This window comes from Callorhinus ursinus, unplaced genomic scaffold, assembly GCF_003265705.2.
Source record: "Callorhinus ursinus isolate GAN/ISIS: 27379988/994484 unplaced genomic scaffold, GSC_fseal_2.0 scaffold10, whole genome shotgun sequence".
Taxonomy (NCBI): domain Eukaryota; kingdom Metazoa; phylum Chordata; class Mammalia; order Carnivora; family Otariidae; genus Callorhinus; species Callorhinus ursinus.
In genome coordinates, this window is record NW_027397072.1 from 52,077,462 (window position 1) to 52,101,405 (window position 23,944).

Consider the following 23,944-nt stretch of genomic DNA (forward strand, 5'->3'; position numbering starts at 1 on the left):
ATGAAATTGCTGAGCCTCCTTTCATATCTACTGGCCATGGGCATTTCCTCCTTCAAAAAATCTTTTTAATATCTTTTGCTTATATTTCTAATAAGCAGATTATCTCTTTCTTATTAGATAATTCTTAGTATATAACGAATATTAATCCTTTGTCAAATATGTTGCAATTGGTTTCTCCCCATTCATATTTTCTTTCTGAGGATCTTTTGCCATTATAAATTTTAAATGTAATCAAATTTGTCAGTCTTTTCCCTTATGACTTCTGAGTGTTCTTTTTGTCTATGAAGTCTCACACCACCCCCAAGAAGCATACACACCTAGGAATTATACAAAAATTCTCCTAAACTTGCTAAATTTTTGTTTACAATTTCATAATTTTATTTTTTACAGTTAGACATATTTAATCTAAAATTTATTCTTGGGGGCGCCTGGGTGGCTCAGTTGGTTGGGCGACTGCCTTTGGCTCGGGTCGTGATCCTGGAGTCCCAGGATCGAGTCCCACATCGGGCTCCCTGCTCGGCAGGGAGTCTGCTTCTCCCTCTGACCCTCTTCCCTCTCGTGCTCTCTATCCCTCATTCTCTCTCTCTCAAATAAATAAATAAAAATAAAAAATAAAAATATTAAAAAAAATAAAATTTATTCTTGGGGCACCTGGCTGGCTCATTTGGGAGAGCATGAGACTCTTGATCTTGGGGTCATGAGTTCAAGACCCACATTGGGTGTAGAGATTACTTAAATGAGTAAGTAAATAAACTTAAATAAAATGAAATTTATTCTCTTTGTGATATTAAATAAAGATCTAACTTTGTTTTCTTCGAAATATATTAAATCAATCATGAAGTTTCCATGTACTATAAAAACCATGCTTCCTCCCCCCCCCCCGCTTCAATGAAATGGCCCTTCCCTTTAAAAAACAAACAACAAAGAAATAAGTTCCCATACATAAAATGGATTTATGGACCTTCTAGTCTGTCTTACTTATCTATTTGTCTACCTATGGGCCAGTACCATTTGTTCGTTCATTAACGGGCCCACTAAATATTATTTGAGGGCCTACTTTGTTCCAGGAACTCCTCTGGCACAGAAGAGTCAGTGGCAAATCAGATGGCAACACTGACTTGTGCCCTCATGGCACATGCAGCCTTGATGGGGGAGACAGACAATAAACAAAGCAATATATAGTATGTCGGATGGTAAGTGCTATGGAAAACAACCAAGCAAGATGAAGACATAGGGAATAAGGAGGTAACAGAGGTTGCAATTTAAATAGGATGGCAGTCAAGAAAGGCATGACTAAGGGGAGTCTGACTGGTTCAGTCGGTAGAACATCTAACACTTGATCTCAGGGTCATGAGTTCGAGCCCCATGTTGGGCACAGAGATTACTTTAAAAATAAATAGATAAACCTCTTTAAAAAAAGAGAGACATGACTAAGAAGGCAGCATGTGAGCAGAAACCTGACTGAAGTATATGAGTAAACTAGAGAAATCTGGGAGGAAGAATATTGCAGGAGGAGTGAACATAAAATACAAAAACTCTGAGAAGAAAGCCAGCTTGTCATACTTGAGAAACTGCAAGAAGGCCAAAGAAGCTGCAACACAGCATGAGTAAGAGGGGATACAGCAGATGAGGTGGAGGAGAAGCAGGCTATGGTTGCCATTAGCAAAAGATCACTGGCTGGGGGGCTTAACCGACAGGGATTTATTTTCTCACAGTTTTGAAGGCTAGAAGTCTAGATCACGGTATAGTCACGTTTGGCTTCTCCTCAGGCTCCTCTCCTTGGTTTGTAGTTGGCCACCTTCTTTCTGTGTCCTCACGAGGGCTTTTCTCTATGCTCATGCACCCCTATTGTCTCTAACCTCGTCTTATAAGGACACCAGTCATATTGGATTAGGGCCCACTCACCTGACTCCACTTAACTGTAATCAGCCTTTAAGGCCCTACCTCCAAATACAGTCGTGTTCTGAGGCATACTGGCGGTGAAGACTTCAACATAGGAATTTGGGAGGAACAAGTCAGTCAATAACAAAGGCCATTTTAAGGCCTTTTGGTTTTTCCCGTGAATGAGACAGGAAGGTTTTGAACAAAGGAGTGACATAAATCGAATTTCATTACATTGAATACTTACTCTGTGCCACTATTCTAAATACTAGAGGATACAGTGGTCGACAAAAACCAAGAATCTGCTTTCATAGAATTTACATTTTAGTGGAAAGAAACAATAAACAATTGGGGCGCCTGGGTGGCTCAGTCGTTGAGCGTCTGCCTTCGGCTCAGGTCATGATCCCAGGGTCCTGGGATCGAGACCCACATTGGGCTTCCTGCTCTGCGGGAAGCCTGCTTCTCCCTCTCCTGCTCCCCCTGCTTATGTTTCCTTTCTCGCTGTCTCTCTCTGTCAAATAAATAATAAAATCTAAAAAAAACCCAAAAAACCTGAGATGCAATAATAGTTTCTGGGGCGCCTGGGTGGCTCAGTTGGTTAAGCGTCTGCCTTCGGCTCAGGTCATGATGCCAGGATCCTGGGATCGAGTCCCGCATCGGGCTCCTTGCTCCGCGAGAAGCCTGCTTCTCCCTCTCCCGCTCCCCCTGCTGTGTTCCCTCTCTCGCTGTGTCTCTGTGAAAGAAATAAATAAATAAATAAATAAATAAATAAATAAATAAATAAATCTTTTAAAAAAAAAGAAAAAGAGGACACAAGCGGCGGAATTGGTGCCTTCTGCAAGATTGAAATCATGGCAGGTCCAGAAACTGATGCTCAATTCCATTTCACTGGTATCAAAAAATATTTCAACTCTTATACTCTCACAGGTAGAATGAATTGTGTACTGGCCACATATGGAGGCATTGCTTTGATGATCTTATACTTCAAGTTAAGGTCTAAAAAAACACCAGCTGTGAAAGCAACATAAACGATTTTTAACCTGTACCTCATCTGTTAAATTCCCATGCCTGGAGAAGCTAATGTCAACTCATCATGCGATACTCAATTTGTACAATAAATTATGAACATGGAAAAAAAAAGAAAAGAAAAAGAAACAATAAACAAAGGAATATATAATGTGGTAAAATACAAAGGAAAATAAAGCAAGTAAGGGGAAAATGATGAAGCAGGGGCTGGGTAATGCCTTACATAGGATAATCAGGGCAGTCCTCTCTGGTAAAGTGACAGTGAAGCAGAGATATAAAGGAAGAGAGAGGGAAAGTCTTGCAGATACCTGGAAGAAGAGCTTTCCAACAGAGGACACATCGAGTACAAAGGCTCTGGGACAGGAGCACATTGGGTATGTTTAAGAATAACTGGAAGGCCAGCACAATTGAGGTGGAATGATATGGAGGAAGGACAAGATAAGGATGGAGAAGTACAAGGGATCAGATCATGCAAATCTTTATAAGCCACTTAGAAGAACCAAGTGGCACTCGGAGATATTGGAGGATGGGAGGTTTATTTAATGCCGGCGGGCTCAGAGGAGAATGATCTCCAAAGGTCTGAGCCCCAAGCACAAACAAAGGGGGTAATTTATACACCACTACTTCCGCATACTTGGTTCTTTTGGCGTCAGCAGGAAGCAGAGCAAAGAGAAGAACCCAGAAGAGCCTCAGGGTAGGGACTGGGATTCCCTTGCTGGCTCAGTCGGCCATTTTAGGACACACATTTTTCCTTATCAGCTGTACAGAACATTGAATACATACTGGTATAGGAATCACAAGAGTTTCCTTTCTAGCTCCTGCTCTGATACTAACCTCACTGGATTTCAGTTTTCATACTGTAAAAAGGTGGAAGGTAAGGGACTAGATTATCTTTTTTTTTTTAAAGATTTTATTTATTTATTTGAGAGAGAGAATGAGATAGAGAGAGAGCATGAGAGGGGAGAGGGTCAGAGGGAGAAGCAGACTCCCTGCCGAGCGGGGAGCCCGACGCGGGACCCGATCCCGGGACTCCAGGATCATGACCTGAGCCGAAGGCAGTTGCTTAACCAACTGAGCCACCCAGATGCCCAGGGACTAGATTATCTTGCCCATAAGATATGAGTCTGGAAATCTCCTGTAAACTTAAAGATGCTCATGAATATTTATGGAATCCTAAGAATTTTTTTTTTTCATTTTAGAAATCTACTATATCCACACTACTCCACATTTTTGTGTCTTCTCGCCACCTTGGACCACTTGCAGAAATTCGCATTCCCACCTAAAAATGTCAATATTCTTGAGAGCAAAAAAAGTCATCTTACTCCACCTACTCTTCTGACCGTCACTTTTGTCCACAATCCTCCTCCCCTTTTTTTACCCACTCTGTTTTCTGATTGGTCAGACAAATACTGAGCAGCTCTGTCCACAGCCCAGCTCCTCCTGCTTGCTCAGCACAGCTCAGTGCCTGAAAGGATTAGAAAAAAAGAAGAGTCATCACGAACCTTTTCCTGTGATTTAACATCCAGGGGGCTTTGTCTCAATGACACAAAGGATCTCATCACCATTTCATCTCAAGTACAAAAGTAGTAAAAAATAGGATTTGGGGGTAATAATTGCCCTCCATATGTCTTTAGAATCCAAATCTAGTGACTGGGATAGACACAGGTCCATGATGAAAGTTTGAGAATTCCCAGAGCTGTATCATGCCCTGCTAATGAGTATCATCAACAAAACTTGGTTCTTACTGATCCTTGGATTTTGCCTCTTTGGTGACAGACTATAAGGTGTACCCATGTATCATTTAGAGAGGAGTTCAGAAACTAACTCAAAAAAAGAAGCAGTTTGGGCGCCTGGGTGGCTCAGTCGGTTAAGCGACTGCCTTCGGCTCAGGTCATGATCCTGGAGTCCCGGGATCGAGTCCCGCATCGGGCTCCCTGCTCAGCGAGGGGCCTGCTTCTCCCTCTGACCCTCCCCCCCTCTCATGTACTCTCTCTCTCTCTCATTCTCACTCTCTAAAAATAAATAAATAAATCTTTAAAAAAAAAAAGAAGCAGTTATTTTTCTGAGTTTTTATCAAAGCCTCGTGTAATGGTATCTAGAACTCAGTTTGTCTCTTCTTGTTAAGGTAGTTTCTAAATGTGTCTACAGATTCTTTGATAGGATTCACTTCACAAGGTAAAGCCTAATTCCACACTCACGGAATGCAGGTGGGATTTAGCCTATTGTTTCTAATGAATAGAATGTGGTGGAAGGAATGCTATGTCACTTCTAAGGCTAAGTCATAACAAGGATAGCTTCCACCTGACTTTCCCTTCTTTTTTTTTTTTTTTTGGATGACTTACACTAGGAAAAGACAGGTTCATGAGAACATACAAACAGGCTATTGAGAAGCCCCAAAAGGAAGGAATTTTAAGTACTGACAGAAGCAGACAGCATAACAGAGAGATCAGGAAAAAAGACTGTCAAAGAGTGCTGCTAAAACACTGTCATCCAAGAGTAACCTGTGTGCATCCAAGGCTGCAGTCTCTAAGGAGCAAGAACAGTGTCTAAGGAGCAAGAATCCTGCACATTGAAGGGGCAATATACTTCACTAAAATAGTTCAGTTAAGTTACTAAACAAATAAATAAGCAAACAACAACAAAAACAAGTCCCAGGAGAAAGGGATAATCAGGATCTAGATTTGCTACCATATAGTACCTAAAATGTCCAGTTTTTAACAACAAAAAAATTACAAGACGCACAAAGAAACAAGAAGGTGTGACTCATACACAAGAAAAAAAGATAGACAACAGAAACTGGCTGTGAGAAGGCCCAGATATTGGATTTAACATATAAAGACTTCATAATAATTATTAGAAATATACTGGAAGAACTAAATAAAGGGAACCGTGCTCAAAGACATAAGTAAACGTATGACATGTTGCAACAAATAAAGAATGTCAATAAAGATAGAGGAATAATTTTTTTAAAGAACCACATGGACGTTATAGAAGTAAAAAATACAATAACTGAAATGACAACTTCACTAGAAGGGTTTAACAATAGAATTGAACTAGCAGAAGAAAAAAATCAGCTAAAACAGGGACTAATATAGGTCTTTTGTAAAAACAAAGTGGTATAACACAATTTTCAGAATATGGGGGATACTCTTCACATTATACCATTTTGGCTTAAGAAATCTTTCATAGGACTGTTCTACTTTCAGATAGTGGAAGAAACTTGTAATGTGTACTTCCATGACACCAACACTATATGTTTCCGAGTCACAGTAAAATACACAGAATTACATCCATAATTAATTTAAATAACAACATTTCAAGCAGTAATTTCTGTTACGTAGAAAACAAAATTAAGAAAGCGTACCATCAGGGTGATGGGCATTAAGGAGGGCACATGATGTGACGAGCACTGGGTGTTATAAACAACTGTTAAATTATTAAACACTACATCTGAAGCCAATGATGTACTGTATGTTGGCTAACTGAATTTAAAAAAGAAAAAAGAAAGAAAGCAACCATCAAACAAAAGCTTCAGACAAGATAACTCCAAGGATAGCATATGAGAACAGCTGCTGATTCAGTGAAGGGGTTCTGGCCTAACCAATGAGAAGGCTGCCAAAGACTAGTCCAATACCAGCACCAGAAACTTCCACTGCTATCGTTGCAACACCTGTACCAATAAAATAGGCAGCAGCATCAATGTCTCTGCTGATTGCACTGGTCTGAAAATCCCACTGGATTAGCTAAATCACACCATGCTCTGCCCCCATTAAATACTATAGAGCCCTCTTCTATCAAGATAGCATTGATGTGGCAATGGGTCTGGATGCAATTCTGGATCCAGCTTGGATCAGAGCCGGGGTGCAGGCAAGCTTGGCACAGATAAACATCTTACACTCTGGGGGCAGCACAGCGAGAAGACTTGGGTGACAGACAACATAAGCTCCTCTCCCACTTCTTCTCTTCCAGGAAGGTGGTGGCCATGGCTACAACAGAGGTCAAAGGAGTGGGGTTCTCTTTCATTTTTGAAGGATAGTTTTACCAGACATAGAATTTTTGGTTGACACTTTTTTTTTCTTTTAGCACTTTAAATATGTCATTCCATTGCCTTCTGGCCAACATGATTTCTGGAGAGAAATCAGTTGTCACTGTTACTGGGGCTCTCTTGTACAAGATAAGCTCCTTCTCTCCACCTTCAAGATTCTTTGTCTTCTAACAATTTGACTAGTGTCTGTGTATGGATCTCTTTTTTTTTTCCTAAACATTTTATTTATTCATTTGACAGAGAAAGAGAGCACAAGTGGGAGAGAGGCAGAGGGAGAGGGAGAAGCAGACTCCCTGCTGAGCTGGGAGCCCAATGTGGGGCTTGATCCCAGGACCCCGGGATCATGACCTGAGCCAAAGGCAGACACTTAACAGACTGAGCCACCCAATTGCCCCTCAATTAACTATTTATAAGTGTGTTGATTCTTTCTTCCGCTTGCTCAAATCTGCTATTAAATACCTTGTTTTAGTTTCTTCCTAATCACCCCATTAAGTGAGAGTGGGACTCCCACTCTAGGATTATTGGCATGGATGAACACATGACACCCAACACTGAAAATATGAGATTGCTAGCAGTTTGTTGTCACATATACTTACAACCTGGGGGAGGTGGACAATCACACATCACATAGGGCCCTGTGAGAGTCATACGCAGAAACAGAGTGAACAGTCACATGTGGGAGGCTTTGTAATTTCAGTAGAGTGGGTTGATACCTGGCTCCTGCGATAAGTTGTGATTATTTTGTTTGAATACTTTCATGGACTTGCAGGGAATGGAAACCTGTTAGGAATAATCAGGAACTGCACCTGGTCCCCATGATAAGAAAGTTTGTTTGACTAGGGGTATGGAGTTTCTTTTTAGACTGATGAAAATGTTTCTAATATTAATTGTGGTGATGGCTGCATAGAACTCTGTGAATATACTATAAACCACCGAATGGTACACTTTCAATGGATGAACTGTATGGTATATGAATTATATCTTAATAAAGCTTTTATTTATTTATTTATTTTTAAAGATTTATTTATTTATTTTGAGAGAGTGAGAATGAGAGAGAGAGAGAGAGAGTACATGAGAGGGGGGAGGGTTAGAGGGAGAAGCAGGCTCCTCGCTGAGCAGGGAGCCCGATGCGGAACTCGATCCCGGGACTCCAGGATCATGACCTGAGCTGAAGGCAGTCGCTTAACTAACGGAGCCACCCAGGCGCCCTCAATAAAGCTTTTATATTAAAGATTCTTTCCAGGGATGCCTGGGTGGCTCCGTTGGTTAAGCGTCTGCCTTCGGCTCAGGTCATGATCCCAGGGTTCTGGGATCAAGTCTTGCATCGGGCTCCCTGCTCAGCAAGGAGCCTGCTTCTCCTTCTCCCACTCCCCCTGCTTGTGCTCTCTCTCTCTGACAAATGAATAAAATCTTAAAAAAAATAAAAAAATAAAGGTTCCTTCCATTACTTATGATAGTTTATTTTAAAGCTATACAGAAAAAAAAAAAAGGTAGAGTCTCCAGCTCAGCTTCTGGAAAGCTAGGTCACAAAGAGCAATAGAATATGAACTTCTCATCATTCATGACCCAACAGCAGTACTGCTGACTTTGTCATGTCCTCATTCCCTCTGAAATAGGCAAGTGTTGTACCCTATTTAAATAAGTCTACCATACAGATGAATCTGTATTTCTAGGTTTCTGCTTCTCCTCTAATCTTGGCTTCTGCTTTCTTTTTTCTTTTTTTCTTTTCTTTTATTTATTTGACAGAGGGAGACACACAGAGAGAGGGAACACAAGCAGAGGGAGTGGGAGAAGGAGAAGCAGGCTTCCGGTGGAGCAGGGAGCCCAATGCGGGGCTCGATCCCAGAACCCGGGGATCATGACCTGAGCCGAAGGCAGATGCATGACGACTGAGCCACCCAGGCTCCCTCTGCTTCTCTTTTTTCTGAGAGTCTTGAATTCAGGTTTGCCTGGGTCCCCTGGTCCCTTTTTTGGCAGAGTTCTCATACTAGTTCATTCATAAGTCACTGGTCTGGCTAATATAATGTACCTTTTAGCTAAGACACTTATCCTAATTTAATTAGCTGTGGCAAAGGCAGAAAGGTAATATGATACATTGCTGGTGGGAATCTAAAATGGTACAGCCATTCTAGAAAACGGTTTGGCACTTTCTTATAAAGTTAAACAAGTATTTTCTATATAAACCTACAATCCCACTTCTGAGAATCTACCCTAGAGTAACAAAAATTTATACTGACACAAAAACCTATACACAGATGTCATAGCAGGTTTATTTGTAATAGTCCCAAACTGGACACAACCAAATGTCCTTGGAACAGTAAATGGGTAAACAAATTTTGTTACATCCATATAATGAACACTAGTCAGCAATAAAAAGGAATATATTTTTAAAAAAGGAACATGTTACTGATACATGCTACAACTTGGATGAATCTCAAAACATGTTGGGTGAAAGAATCTGGTCTCAAGAGGTTACATTCCATGTGATTTCATTTATATAATGTTCTCAAAACCACAAAACTGTAGTGATGGAGAGTAGATCAGTAGTTGTCAGGAGTTATAGTTGAAGGGCAAGTGTGACTATAAAGGGTTAACACAGGGGGTGTTTTGGGAATATAAAACTATTCTTTATTCTGATTATGGCAGTGGTTATACAAATTTATAAATGAGTTAAAATACAAAGAACTGGGGCGCCTGAGTGGCTCAGTTGGTTAGGCGTCTGCCTTCGGCTGGAGTCGTGATTCTGGGATCCTGGGATTGAGCCCCACATTGGGCTCCCTGCTCCTTGGGGAGCCTGCTTCCCCTCTCCCTCTACCTGCCGCTCTGTCTACTTATAGTCACTCTCTTGCTCGCTCTCTCTCTCAGATAAATAAAATTTTAAAAAATCTAAAAAAAAAACAAAAACAAAGAACTGTACACCAAAAGAAAAAAAAAGAAATAAGCTTCAGTCAAAACTGTCCATCTGAAAACAAATAAAAAATACCCTAGAGCCTTGCAAAGAAATCTCTTTATTGCCCAGAGATAGTGATCTAAAAATGGGTGTGGGTCAGATAATTACTAACCTTAGTAGGTTACAAAAGCCAAAAGTTCTGCCTCAAGCTAATGTAAAGGAGACACAACGGGAGATCTGACCCAGGTCCAGGAAGACCCAAAGAATTGGGACAGTCTGAAGGGCCAATGTCCCTCATGCCTCCTCCTGCTTCACCCCAACCGATTCTAGGTTGGACAGAGGTGAATACCACATCATAATGAGCCAGCTGAAATGCACACGAGGGACAAGGGGAAGATAAGCAATGCCTCCCCACCTCAGAAATGCCCCAAGACAGAGGCGAAGACTAAAACAGTTAAATTGCGTGAAGGAGCTTAACAAAGAGGCCTATTTAAACCTTTACCTGAAATTTAGGATGTATATGATTTCTTTCTTTTGCTTATAAATATCTTCACTTTATAAAGCCACAGATCATTCTGTAAAGTGGTTTTTTCCCCCCCACACTTACAAAAAAGATGTTGATAACTCTTAAGAGAAAAAAAGGTGAAAACATTTCTTATTAAGTCAGGGTTACACAAAGATTATATTAAGAGCCCTCAAATTTTGACTAAACATTGCCAAAGTCACTTAAGGATTCTTTGAAAATATAATCCTTGGGCATACTGAATTTGTATTTTTTTATGGCCTAGGACCCCTGGCACTTATCACAACTACATACAAGCACTAAGAAAAGAAATGATTTACCAAAAAAATCACAAAATCAGAAAGTGTCAAAAACATTATTAAAGAAATTTTAAAATACTTTTTTTTAAAAGATTTTATTTATTTATTTGAGAAAGAGAGAATGAGAGAGAGCACGAGAGGGAAGAGGGTCAGAGGGAGAAGCAGACTCCCCGCTGTGCAGGGAGCCCGACGCAGGACTCGATCCCGGGACTCCAGGATCATGACCTGAGCTGAAGGCAGTTGCCCAACCGACTGAGCCACCCAGGCACCCAAGAAATTGTAAAATACTTTTAAAGTACATTATTATTAAAGTTAATTTTTCTAGGAAAATATTTATAACTCATATTACAAAGAACTTGTTCCCCTATCTAGGACCTGTAAATCAATAAGGAAAAAGAACTCAATAGTAAAATGGGCAAAAGATATGACAATGAAAGAAGTACAAAGGGCTATTAAACATGCAACAATATTCAACTTAACTCATAAGAAAATGTAAATTGAAACTACAGAGATACTATATCCCCCCCATCAGATTAGCATAGATCAAATAGTATGACTATGTTGGTTAGAGTGTGGGTAATCAGCATTTTTTTTTTAAAGATTTCATTTATTTATTTGGCAGAGAGAGACACAGCAAGAGACGGAACACAAGCAGGGGGAGTGGGAGAGGGAGAAGCAGGTGTGGGAGCCCAATGCGGGGCTCCATCCCAGGACCCTGAGATCATGACCTATTTCTATGTGGAATGTAAATTGTTGTGATCTCTATGGAAGGCAATTTGGCAAATATCTGTCAAATTTACAAAAACACATGCTCTTTGAAACAGCAATTCCACTACTAGGGATTTATCCTATAGATGTACTCATAATTATACAAACATTCCAGATTATTCACTGAACACTATTTGTAATCAGAAAACATTGGAACATCCTACATTATCCACCGATAAGGAATTAGTTAAACAAGCTATGGTACATCCAACCAATAAAAATACTACCAAGTAAATAAAATCTTAAAAAAAAACAAAAAACAAAAGGGGGCGCCTGGGTGGCTCAGTCAGTTAAGCGTCCGCCTTTGGCTCAGGTCATGATCCCAGGGTCCTGGGATCCAGTCAGGCATCTGGCTTCCTGCTCAGCAGGGAGCCTGCTTCTCCCTCTGCCTCTGCATCTGCCTCTTGGTTTGTAGATGCATTACTACAATCTCCTCCTCTATCTTTACATCCCCTTCTTTTTGTGTCAATCTGTGTCCTTTTCTGCCTCTTCTCAGAAGGCCTTCATTAGATTTAGGGCCCACCCTAATCCAGTCTAATCTCATCTCGTTTCATTTTTTTTAAAGATTTTATTTATTTATTCATGAGAGACAGAGGGGGAGAGAGAGAGAGAGAGAGAAGCAGAGGGAGAAGCAGGCTCCCAAGGAGCAGGGAGCCCGATGCAGGACTCGATCCCAGGACCCTGGGATCATGACCTGAGCCGAAGGCAGACGCTTAACCATCTGAGCCTCCCAGGCGCCCTCATCTCGTTTCTTAGTTACGGCTGCAAAGACCCAACTTCCAAATAAGGTCACATTCTAAAGTTACCAGTGGCCATGAATTTTGAGGGACACTATTCAACCCACTATACCCATTACTCCTGCTTTTTCTTGGCATTACACTGGAGGTCCTAGCTAATGAGTTAAGACCAACAAAAATGGTATAAAGCTTAAAAAGAAATAGAATTTTCACTCTTTGAAGATGATATGACGATGTACACAGAAAACTCCAAGGAATCTGCAGATAAATAACTAGAATTAACAAGATAGTTTAACAGGGTGCCTGGTTGGCTCACTTGGTAGAGCATGGGACTCTAGATCTCAAGATTCCATGTGGACAAAATAATATAACTTTACTGAAAGATACTAAAGAACATCTAAATAAATGTGAGCTATATACTATGTTCATAGATAGTAATATTCAATACCATATATATAGCAATTCTGCCCTAAAGACATGTATAAATTCAACTGAATTTCAATCAAAACCTCAACTGCACATTTTTTACAATCTGATAAGCTAATTCTAAAATCTATATGGAATAATGAGGAGCCAAGCATAGTTAGGACTCTACTAAGGAAGAAGAATAAGAAGGGGAGAACTGCCCCACCAGGTATCAAGAGGCATTAAAAGTTAGTAATATGTTTAAAAAAAAAAAAGTGTGGCATTATGCAGAAATAAACAAAAAACTAATAGGACAAAAAAAGAGAGTTCAGAAAAAGACCTAAGCATTTATAGAAACTATAGAAATATAGACAGAAAGTATATATAGATCTATATATCAATTTATATTTATATAAAACAGAGGTGGCATGCAGATCAGCAGGGGAAAGGATGGCTTTCCAAATGGAAAAAACAAATGGACTCCCACCTCACAACATACCCCCAAATCCATTCAGATACATTAGATACTTGAAAGTGAAAAGCAGGGGCACCTGGTTAAGCGTCTGCCTTGGGCTCAGGTCATGATCCCGGGTCCTGGGATCGAACCCCACATCGGGCTCCTTGCTCAGCAGGGAGCCTGCTTCTCCCTCTCCCACTCCTCCTGCCTGTGCTCCCTCTCTCGCTGTCTCGCTGTCTCTCTCTCTCTATCAAATAAATAAATAAATAAAATCTTTAAAAAAAAAGGTGAAAAGCAAAGCGTTAAAACTTTTACAAAAAACGTAGGTAAATGCTTCTACACCCTCAGGATAGGAAAGAATTCCTTACACAACAAACAACACAAACCATAAAAGGAAATATTAATGAACTTAACTACTTAGAATTAAAACTGTTTATTAAAAGATATCAATTTTAAAAAGTTAAAAATTAAGTCACAAAGTGGAAGAATATTTATTTTACAAGTAATTAACAGAGGCTTACAATCTGGATTTATAAAGAATTCCTGAAAACCAAAGAAATGTTAAACGACCCAATAGAAAAATGAGCAAAAGAAGGGCTCCTGGGTGGCTCAGTCAGTTGAGTGGCTGCCTTCGGCTCAGGTCATGATCCCAGAGTCCTGGGATCGAGCCCCACATTGGGCTCCCTGCTCAGTGGGGAGCCTGCTTCTCTCTCTCTCTCTCTCTCTCTCCCTCTGCCTGCCTCTTTGCCTACTTGTGCTCTCTATCAAATAAATAAATAAATAAATAAAATCTTAAAAAAAATTGAGCAAAAGATATGGTGAGGCATTTCACAGATGGGGAAGTATAAATAGCCAATAGAAACCTGCTCAATCTCATTAATTATCAAGAAAATGAAAATGAAACCTCAATGAGATTCATTCCGTTCAGTCAATGAATATTTATTAAAGTCTAGTGCACACCAGTTACCCTCTAAGCTCTAGGGACACAACAGTGAACAAGACATACAAAATCCCTGTCCTTGTGGAGTTAGCTTCCGCTGGAGAAAGGCAGTGCTAATAAGGGCTCTGGAGAAAAATGAAGCAGTGAAAGAAAGGGGAGAGGGAGTGGGAGAGAGGCACATCAAATTTTCAAGGGGATGGACTCGGGGGCTCCTGGCTAGCTCAGTCAGTACAGCGTGCAAGTCTTGATCTTGGGATTGTAAAGTGGAGCCCCACGTTGAATGTAGAGATTACTTAAAAATAAAAAAATTTTAATAAATAATTAAACAAACAAACAAAGGGATGGACTAGGAAGGCCTCACAATTCAATAAAGGCCTGAAGGAGGTGAAGGAGCCTACCATGCAGCTATCAGGGGGCAAGGACAGAATTTTATGCACACTAACACTGAAGGGTAAAGCAGACAAACAAAAACCAATAAGAGATTAAGTAGTAATCACAGAAAGAAGAAAGTACAAGGAACAGTGACATCGCAGAAGCCTAAGAAAAAGACATCTTCCTCCTCAACTTCTCTAGAGAATCAGAACTCTAGAGGTTAATTGGAGGACACCTGGGCGGCTTAGTTGGTTAAGTGTTCCACTCTTGATCTCAGCTCAGGTCATGATCTCAGGGTTGTGAGTTGAAGCTCCACGTTATAGTAAAATAAATTTTATATTAAAAAATATATGAATGTATACAATATCTTTTGGATAGTTTAAGTATTTTACCTAAAAAGTTTTGTTTTCTTTTTTTTATAAAGACTTTATCTATTTATTTGACAAAGAGAGAGCTTGCACAAGCAGGCAGAGGGCGAGGGAGAAGCAGGCTCCCCACTGAGCAAGGGCCGAACCTGGGGTTTGATCCCAGGACTCTGGGATCATGACCTGGGGTGATCCCCGAGACTCGGGGATCATGACCTGAGCTAAAGGCAGACACTTAACCAACTGAGCCATCCAGGAGCCCCAAAAGTTTTGTTTTCTGAACAGTGAATATACAAGGGTCAAATTTCCTTGGTAGATAGTTTAATATGATCCTGAAATGGTTAGGTAAGTAAAACACAGTATCCTTTAAAATATTAATAATCCTTTCTGGATTATTGAAACACAGTATCCTTTAAAATAAAAGCTTCTGGATTGTTGAAAAGGTCTTTCTTCTATTCAGACAGAAAATATCTAAAAAATCAAAATCTTTCCTGCTTGAATCTGGGTTGTTTTTTTTTCTTATCTCATTTTCTGGGAATATAACAACCCTACATCCTTTAAAAAAAATCCACTGTATAAGTAAATACAATCCCTGTCATCTTCTTTTCAGTGACTAAGGGTGGGAAATAGGAAAACATGACTGACAGAAAAAAAAGTTTATAAAATACCATCTCCACCAAAAGCACCTAAATTTGATTTGGATGTTTTTGTTTTTGTTTTTTAACAAGAGAAAATCCTCAAACAGTTCACTCATCTGCTTAACAAGTTAAAACAAGGTAATTCTGTAAATTAATAGAAAAAAATTTAAACTTTAATTCCATAAAAATTTAACAATTTTATCTGTCAGGCACTGTTCTGAGAGATTTTATATACATTATTCATTTAATCCTGAGAATAATTCAATGAAGTAGACAATGTTATAGTCCTCATTCCATGGAAAAAGGAACCAAGGCCCAGAGTTAAGTAATTTGCTGAATGTCACATAGTTAATAACTGGTGGCCTCTATGTGAACTCAAGCAATAGGGCTCCATAACCCACACCCTTAATCACATTATATTGCTTTCCTCATATTATAATGTCTTGGTGGGAGGAGACAGAAGGACAGAAGTCAGAAAAAAGAAAAAAAAGGCAGAAAGCTAAGGAGGCAATATTGATATCTGTTAAGTATCTGACAAATCTGAGAAATCTTTAACTCATCTACCAATATTGCTTTTTTTCAGCTTTATTTTTTTAGCTTTTTTCCTTTTCAGATTTTTATTTAAATTCTAGTGAGAGCTTTATTTTTATTATGAATAAAATTGTAAGATATTTATACATCATGATGATTTGATATACATATAAATTGTGAAAGGATTGGGCACCTGGGTGGCTCAGTTGGTTAAGCGACTGCCTTCAGCTCAGGTCATGATCCTGGAGTCCAGGGATCGAGTCCCTCACCAGGCTCCCTGCTCAGCAGGAAGTCTGTTTCTCCCTCTGACCCTCCCCCCTCTCATGTGCTCTCTCACTCTCTCAAATAAATAAATAAATAAAATTTTAAAAAATTGTGAAAGGATTTCTTCCATCTGGTTATGTCACTAGCTATTTTTTTTTAGATTAACACAACAGAGGTTTATTTTTTGCTTGTGCTGCATGACCAGTGCAGTTTAGTAAATGGGTTCTGTTCCAAGTAGTTACACAGTGTCCCTGGCTGAGTCCATATGCTTGTGATACTGACATCTTAACATATAGCTTTATATATATATGCGTGATGGATGTGTTAATTATACACACACACACACACGATACACATACACATATATACACTTTTTTTTAAAGATTTATTTATTTGAGAGAGCGAGAATGAGAGAGAGAGAGTACATGAGAGGAGAGAGGGTCAGAGGGAGAAGCAGGCTCCTCACCAAGCAGGAAGCCCGATGCGGGACTCAATCCCAAGACTCCGGGATCATGACCTGAGCCGAAGGCAGTCGCTTAACTAACTGAGCCACCCAGGCGCCCTATATACACTTTTTTACATATATACATTTTTTGATGAGAACATTTATTAAGTTTAACTCTTGGCAAGTTTCAATTATACAATACAGTGTTATCAACTACAGTCACCATGTTTTACATTAGATCCTCAGACCTTATTCGTTTTATAAGCAAGTGTTGCAAAAACTTGCCAGAGCAAGTATTTTGATCATATAAGCTCTGAAATATAGACATTCTTGGGGCACCTGGGTGGCTCAGTCGGTTAAGCGTCTGACTTCAGCTCAGGTCATGATCCCGGAGTCTCAGGCCACTCCCCCTGCTTGTGTTCCCTCTCTCACTGTCTCTCTCTCTCTGTTAAATAAATAAATAAAATCTTAAAAAAAGATTTTATTTTGAGATTGAGAGAGAGAATGAGAGAGAGAGAGACAGCATGAGAGGGGGAGGGTCCGAGGGAGAAGCAGACTCCCTGCTGAGCAGGGAGTCCGATGAGGGACTATATCCCGGGAATCCAGGATCATGATCTGAGCCGAAGGCAGTCGCTTAACCAACTGAGCCACTCAGGCGCCCTAAATAAAATCTTTAAAAAAAAGAAAAAGAAAAGAAATATAGACATTCTTAAACTTTCTTGTCCTTGTTTTCATCAGGAAACATCTGATCTGAACCGCCTTTCCCAAATCTATTAAAAAAAAAAAAAAAGGCATTTTAGAGCTCTTTTGCCATCTTGTGGTCTTTTGCAGTATTGCTACTGAAAACTTCAAACGCCCCTGGGCTGGGCTCCAGAGAAAATGTCAATGCCAATCTTAGGGCTGAGAGTGTGCCTGCTTTTGATCATTTTGATTACCTTCTGTGGGCTCCTAAACTTAGCTCCATCTTTTTAAAAATGTGGTAACCAAAACTGGGCACAATCCAGTCTATCTATGAAGTCCCAGACCAATGCTGGCTACGTGCAAAATCTTTCTGAGAAACGCTATCCCAGCAAGCCCCTTTGGGGGGGAAGTCTGTGTGACTTTTCACAGTTGTAACAGTTGCAAAACAGTTCATGCTGAATTCATTCTGGGTCTCCTTAGTCTAATCCAGTAACACATTGCATCAAATCAGAATTCTTAAATCAGTACCCTATTTCCTCCTCAGGGCTGGTCTCCCCCTCAAGGCTATTTCCCCTTCCCCTTTTCTGGGAGGGAAGAGGGACAGACTGGCACTGGGGAAACAGGGCAAGTGCCAGGAGAACACTTCAGGGTGAGGCTCACAGAAGACTGATGAATCCTGTAGGCACATGGACATGGACATTTCCTGGCAGCTCCTTGGTGTTGGCAACTGAGAGCCTAACTTAAAGCCCAGATAAAACTCGAGTGCCCCCACCCTAGGGGGCGGGGGTCAAACTGCTTTTCTGCCTTGCTTAGGGTCAAACTCATCTTTGAAAAGTCCTTAAATTCTTTAATCAAATACAGCATACACACTTCTGTATAATCAATCCCAAGACCTCTACTTCTCCACTCAGCTTTCTTGTGACCTTATATTATTTCTTCTTTTTTTCCTCTTATGTTCCCAACTTGAGACAGTAATGATCCCAACCCCTGTCCCACCCACTCCTGTTTGAAGATCTTTAAGGGTGGTTCTTTGCTTGACCCAATAACTCAGGAACTTCTGGCATGTTGTGGGTGAGGGCCAAATATATTAAAAATCCTGCAATGTGTGTGACACCCTCTTAAAACAAATAGTCCTACACAATGGTTAAGAAAACCACTACTGTTCACTTGGCTGGCCTCCTGTATTATGCATAATTCTTCTTTATAAATGTCAATAAAACCCTTAAAATTATTTGGATGCTAGTTCCATAGACTGTTACAGGATGAAGTATATACTCACAACATGGGAAAAATGGCTTTCTACCTATATGCTTTAGTTGATTTTGAGTAACTTAAGTGAATATGTGATGACATTCCACTGTATCTATTCCTCTACCCATTTTTATTTTTATTTTATTTTATTTTTAGAGAGGGCGGGGGGGGGAGGGCAGAGGGAGAGGGAGGGAAACTTAATGTTAAATCTGAAGAGATCATGACCTGAGGCGAAATCAAGAGTTAGACATGTTAAATGTCTAACTGACTGAGCCACCCAGGAACCCCCTACCCATTTTTAAACATGCTGTTCTGCACCTTGTTTTTGACTTAACAATAATTCTTTGAGGTTATTTTATATTAGTACAAAGAGCTCTACCTCATTCTATTTTTTTTTTAATTTTGTTTATTTATTTGACAGAAAGAGAGAGCACAAGTAGGCAGAGCGGCAGGCAGAGGGAGGGGGAGAAGCAGACTCCCTGCTCAGTAGGAGCCTGATGTGGGGCTCGATCCCAGGACCCTGGGATCATGACCTGAGCAGAAGGCAGCCTCTTAACCGACTGAGCCACCCAGGTGCCCTCTACCTCATTCTCTTTAGTGACCACAGAATACTTCATTTTATGGAGATAGCCTAGAATTTACTTAACCAGTCTTTGTGGAAGGATTTAAGCCAAAGAGCCATAATGAAATGTCTGTTTTGAAAAGGTCATTCCAGCTGATAATTGCCAGGTATCATTCACTGTGGAGAAGGGCTTGAAGATTTACAATAGTTGATGTGAGGATACCAGCAAGAGGATACTACCACAGTATTCCTGGTGAGGAGTAATCTCTTTTTATTGTTGCTCTGTAATAATTCCTCAGCAGGGCTGAATCTGGGAAAGAAGGAAGGGAGGAAGGGAGGAAGGGAGGGAGGGAGGGAGGGAGGGAAAAAGAAAGGTAGGTTTACTTTGCATTTCCCTATTCACTAAAGACACTAAGCACATTTTTATATGTTTACTGGCTATTTGGGTAGCTGCTTTTGTGAAGTCCTATTTAAGTCTCTTGCCTATTTTTCTTTTGGGTTGTTTACCTTTTTCTTATTGACTTGTAAGCATTGATTTTAATGTAGTCCAATTTATCCTTCTCTTTACAATTAGTGTTATTTGCATCCCATTTGGAAAAGAAAAGTCTTTTACTGTAAAAAGGTTATGAAGATTTCCCCTATATTATCACCCAGGAACTTTATTGTTTTGCTGTTGACATTGAAAACTACCCCATCTACTTTGGGACGCCTGGGTGGCTCAGTCGGTTAAGCGCCTGCCCTCGGCTCAGGTCATGATCCCAGGGTCCTGGGATCCAGTCCCGCGTCAGGCTCCCTGCTCAGCAGGGAGCCCGCTTCTCCCTCTCCCTCTGCTGCTCCCCCTCCTTGTGCTCTCTTCTCTCTCTCTCTGTCAAGTAAATAAATAAAATCTTAAAAAAAAATAAAACTACCATCCACTAGAATTTTTTTTTTAATAGTGTGAACTTGGGTCAAGTTTTGGTTTGGTTTTTAATTTTGTATCTTTATTTCTTTCTTTAAAAAATAATATCTGATTGTCTCGGCACCATTTACTGAAAAAATTAGTCGTTTTTCCTCTTCTCTTTAGAGTCAACTTTGTCATGTATCAAGTGTCTGGATATATGGGCGTCTGTTTCTGGGCTCTCTATTCAATTCTATTGATTATTTTTTCTGTCTTTCCATATTTCACTTTCAAAACTGCAGCTTTATATAAGTCTTGATAGGCAGCACAGCTAGTCTTTCCTCTTTTGAAGATTGTTGGGGCTCCTTTTAGGCCCTTTGCATTTTCATGTACACTTTTTGTTTTGTTTTGGGGTGTTTTTTTAAGATTTATTTATTTATTTTAGAGAAAGAGAGAGAGAATGTGCGTGCATGAGACAGAGCAGGAGGAGGTGCAGAGGGAGAGGGAGAGAGAGAATCCTCAAGCAGACTCCTTGCTGGCTGCAGAGCCCAATGCAGGGCTTGATCCCCGGACCCCGAGATCATGACCTGAGCAGAAATCAAGAGCTGGCCGCTTAACCAACTGAGCCATCCAGGTGCCCCTCCATGTACATTTTAGAATCAGCTTGTCAAGTTCTCAAAAAGACTTATTGAACTTTGGGTTGGGATTGCATTGACTCAATAGATCAGTTTGATAAGTGAAATCTTTACAATACTGAGGCTTCCAATCCATAAACATAGTATATCCTTCCATTTAATCAGAAGTGCTTTAATTTGGGGGCACCTGGCTGGCTCAGTAGGTAGAGGATGCAACTCTTAATCTCAGGGTTGTGAGTTAGAGCCCCATGTTGGAGGTGGAGCCTACTTAAAATTTTAAAAAAAGGTCTTTAATTTCTCACAATAATATTTTATGGCTTTATGTATTCATATAGTATATATACACTATGACAGATGTATTTAATATTCCTGATGCTTCTTTTTAAAGGAGATATTAGTTTATTGACTACACTGAAAGTGAGCAGCAGGCAGGACAGCAGAGGGGAGGCTGTCTGCTATTCCTGATGCTTTTGAAAATACTATATTTTTATTTATTTATTTTTAAAGATTTTATTTATTTATTTGACAGAGACACAGCGAGAGAGGGAACACAAGCAGGGGGAGTGGGAGAGGGAGAAGCAGGCTCCCCGTGGAGCAGGGAGCCTGATGCAGGGCTTGATCCCAGGACCCTGGGATCAAGACCTGAGTCGAAGGCAGACGCTTAACAGACTGAGCCACCCAGGCGCCCCTTTTCTTTTTTTTTATTGTGGTGAAATACACGTAACATAAACTTTACCGTCTTAACCATTTTTTTAAAGTAGGTCCCACGCCCAGCATGGAGCCCAAAACGGGGCCTGAACTCACAACCCTAGGATCAACACCTGAGCTGAGATCAAGAGTCAGATGCTTAACTGACTGAGCCACCCAGGTGTTCCCCCTCCATCTTAACCATTTTTAAGGGTACAATTCAGTGGTACTAATGCATTCATATTGTGTACAACCATCACCACCATCCATCTCCATAACTCTTTTTTTTTCCTAAGCAAAGAACTTTATTAACCTTGTTTCAAACTTTATTCCCAGGCTTCTTCAGCTTAATTAGCTGCAAAGAATGAATTGTGTATAAGCAAAAACTGAAAAGAGCTGTAGTGTCCAAGGGGCGTGGGCTTAAAAATATTAGAGATCTAGATTTTATCAGATCCATGAACAAAATTTTAAAAAGCAGTCATAATATAAAATAGCAGCTCCCAGTAACTTCTTCAAGTTTTATCTTCTTCAGAAGTTGACTCAACTCAGTTTGCTTCATTGTTGGAAGCTTCATCAAAATTCTCCACAAGATCTGGAACTTCATCATCATCATGCTCTCCGGTAGCAAGTGGTGCTTTTCCATCCACAGATTGTTTGGGCAGAGCTTCAGCCAGTCTTCTTAAACTAGTCGGACTGTCTGCACCAAGTTGGTTTAAGATACTGGGTAGCATTTCTGTCAGCCGCTTTGTCTCAGCATGGCCTGGAATGGTGAAAGTGTTTGCTGCCAGCGATGCCTTAACTTTGGGGTTGTTAAAGTGGATCACCATTCCTTGGTTTGTGAACATAGTCACTTCTTCAATACCAGAGATATTGTTTACCCCTAACTTCTTTAAGGAGAACTGAAGTTTTTTATCATCTGCTGTAGCTATTCTGTGAACCACCTTCTTCTTTCAGCAAGCAGTTCCTTTCCCACCAGTGCGCACTTGTGCTTACTGTTTGGTGAGATTCTCCTGGTTCAGGATAGTTTCTTTCATCTTGTTGGAGCAGAAATGGGACCGCGTGGCGGAATAGGGTTGGCGCTCAGGGGGTCTCAGGCAGACCAGCTGAGATTAGGTGCACACACAAGGGGACACAAGATGGCAGCTCCATCTCCATAACTCTTTTCATCTTGTAGAACAGAAACTCTCTACTTACTAAACAATAATTCTCCTTCTCCCCTCCCCCTAATCCTTGGCAACCACCATAATACTTTCTGTCTTTGTGATTTTGACTACTCTAAATATCTCATATAAGTGGAATCATACAGTATTTGTCATTTTGTGATTGGCTTATTTCACTTATATAATGCCCTCAAGGTTTGTCCAGGTTGTAGCATATGCAGAATGTCTTTCCTTTTTAAGGCTGAGTAATATTCCATTGTACATATCTATCACTTTTTGCTTATCCCTTCATCTGTTGATGGAAACTTAGGTTGTTTCCATGTTTTAGCTACTGTGAGTAATGTTGCTATGAACATGGGTTTACAAATATCTCTTCAAGACCTTGCTTTCAATTCAATTGGGTATATACCCAGAAGCAGAATTGCTCAGCCGTATGGTAATTTAAAATTTTTTTTGAAAAACGACCATACTGTTTTCCACAGCAGCCATATCGGTTTACATTCCCACCAACTGTGCACAAGTGTTCCAATTTCTCCACATTCTTGTCACTATTTGTTGTTTTCTCTCTTTTTTTTTATTGTAGCCATCCTAATGGGTGTGAAGTAGAATCTCAGTGCATTTTGACTTATGTTTCCCTAATGCTTAGTGATGTTGAGTATCTTTTCATGTGTTTATTGGCCATTCACATATCTTCTTTGAAAAAATGTCTAAGTCCTTGGCCCATTTTTGAATCAAGTTGTTTTTTGTTGTTGAGTTTGTTTTATATATATTCTGGGTATTAATCCTTTATCAGACATATGACTTGTATATATTTTCTCCCATTCTGCGGGTTGCTTTTCTACTCTGTTGATAGTGTCTTTGGATGCACAAAATTTTTTATTTTTTTATTTTTTTTAAAGATTTTATTTATTTATTTGACAGAGATAGAGAGAGAGAGCACAAGTAGGCAGAGAGGCAGGCAGAGGGAGAGGGAGAAGCAGGCTCTCCACTGAGCAGGGAGCCCGATGCGGGACTCAATCCCAGGACCCTGGGATCATGACCTGAGCTGAAGGCAGCCGCTTAATCAACTGAGCCATCCAGGCGCCCTGGACGCACAAAATTTTTTAATCTTTATGAATCCAATTTGTCTATTTTTATCTTGTTACCTGTGCTTTTGGTGTCATATCCAAGAAATCATTGCCAAATCCAATGTCTTAAAGCTTTGTCATATGTTTTCTTCTAAAAGTTTTATTGCTTTAGGTCTTACATTTAGGTCCTTGATCCATTTTGATTTAATTTTTGTATATGGTGTTAGGTAAGGGCCCAACTTCAACCTTTTGCATTGTGGATATCCAGTTTTCACAGAATTATTTGTTGAAGATACTGTCCTTGCCACATTGAATGATCTTGGCACCCTTGTCAAAAATCATTTGACCACATACGTGAAGGTTTATTTCTAGACCCTCTATTATATTCCATTGGTCTATATGTTTGTGTTTATGTCAATTTCACACTATTTTGATTAC

General features: G+C 40.1%; 2 protein-coding genes and 2 pseudogenes across 10 annotated transcripts in view; 1 reads left to right on the top strand and 3 right to left on the bottom strand.

Annotated features, from left to right (window-relative positions):
- The window catches only part of ZNF638 (zinc finger protein 638), a 129,820-nt gene that overhangs the window by 81,504 nt on the left and 24,372 nt on the right, over positions 1-23,944 (bottom strand). The window lies entirely within an intron of this gene.
- On the top strand, positions 2,694-3,029 carry LOC112820686 (ATP synthase F(0) complex subunit k, mitochondrial). The gene has a single exon (XM_025867652.2). The coding sequence runs from the start codon at positions 2,733-2,735 to the stop codon at positions 2,907-2,909; it is 177 nt and encodes a 58-aa protein (XP_025723437.1). The 5' UTR covers positions 2,694-2,732; the 3' UTR covers positions 2,910-3,029.
- LOC112821315 (ATP synthase F(0) complex subunit C3, mitochondrial pseudogene) lies at positions 6,426-6,797 on the bottom strand (annotated as a pseudogene).
- On the bottom strand, positions 21,811-22,313 carry LOC112820687 (transcription factor BTF3 pseudogene; annotated as a pseudogene).

Excerpts from the sequence above, each read along its gene's own strand:
- LOC112820686 (XM_025867652.2), top strand. The coding sequence starts at position 2,733 with ATGGCAGGTCCAGAAACTGATGCTCAATTCCATTTCACTGGTATCAAA.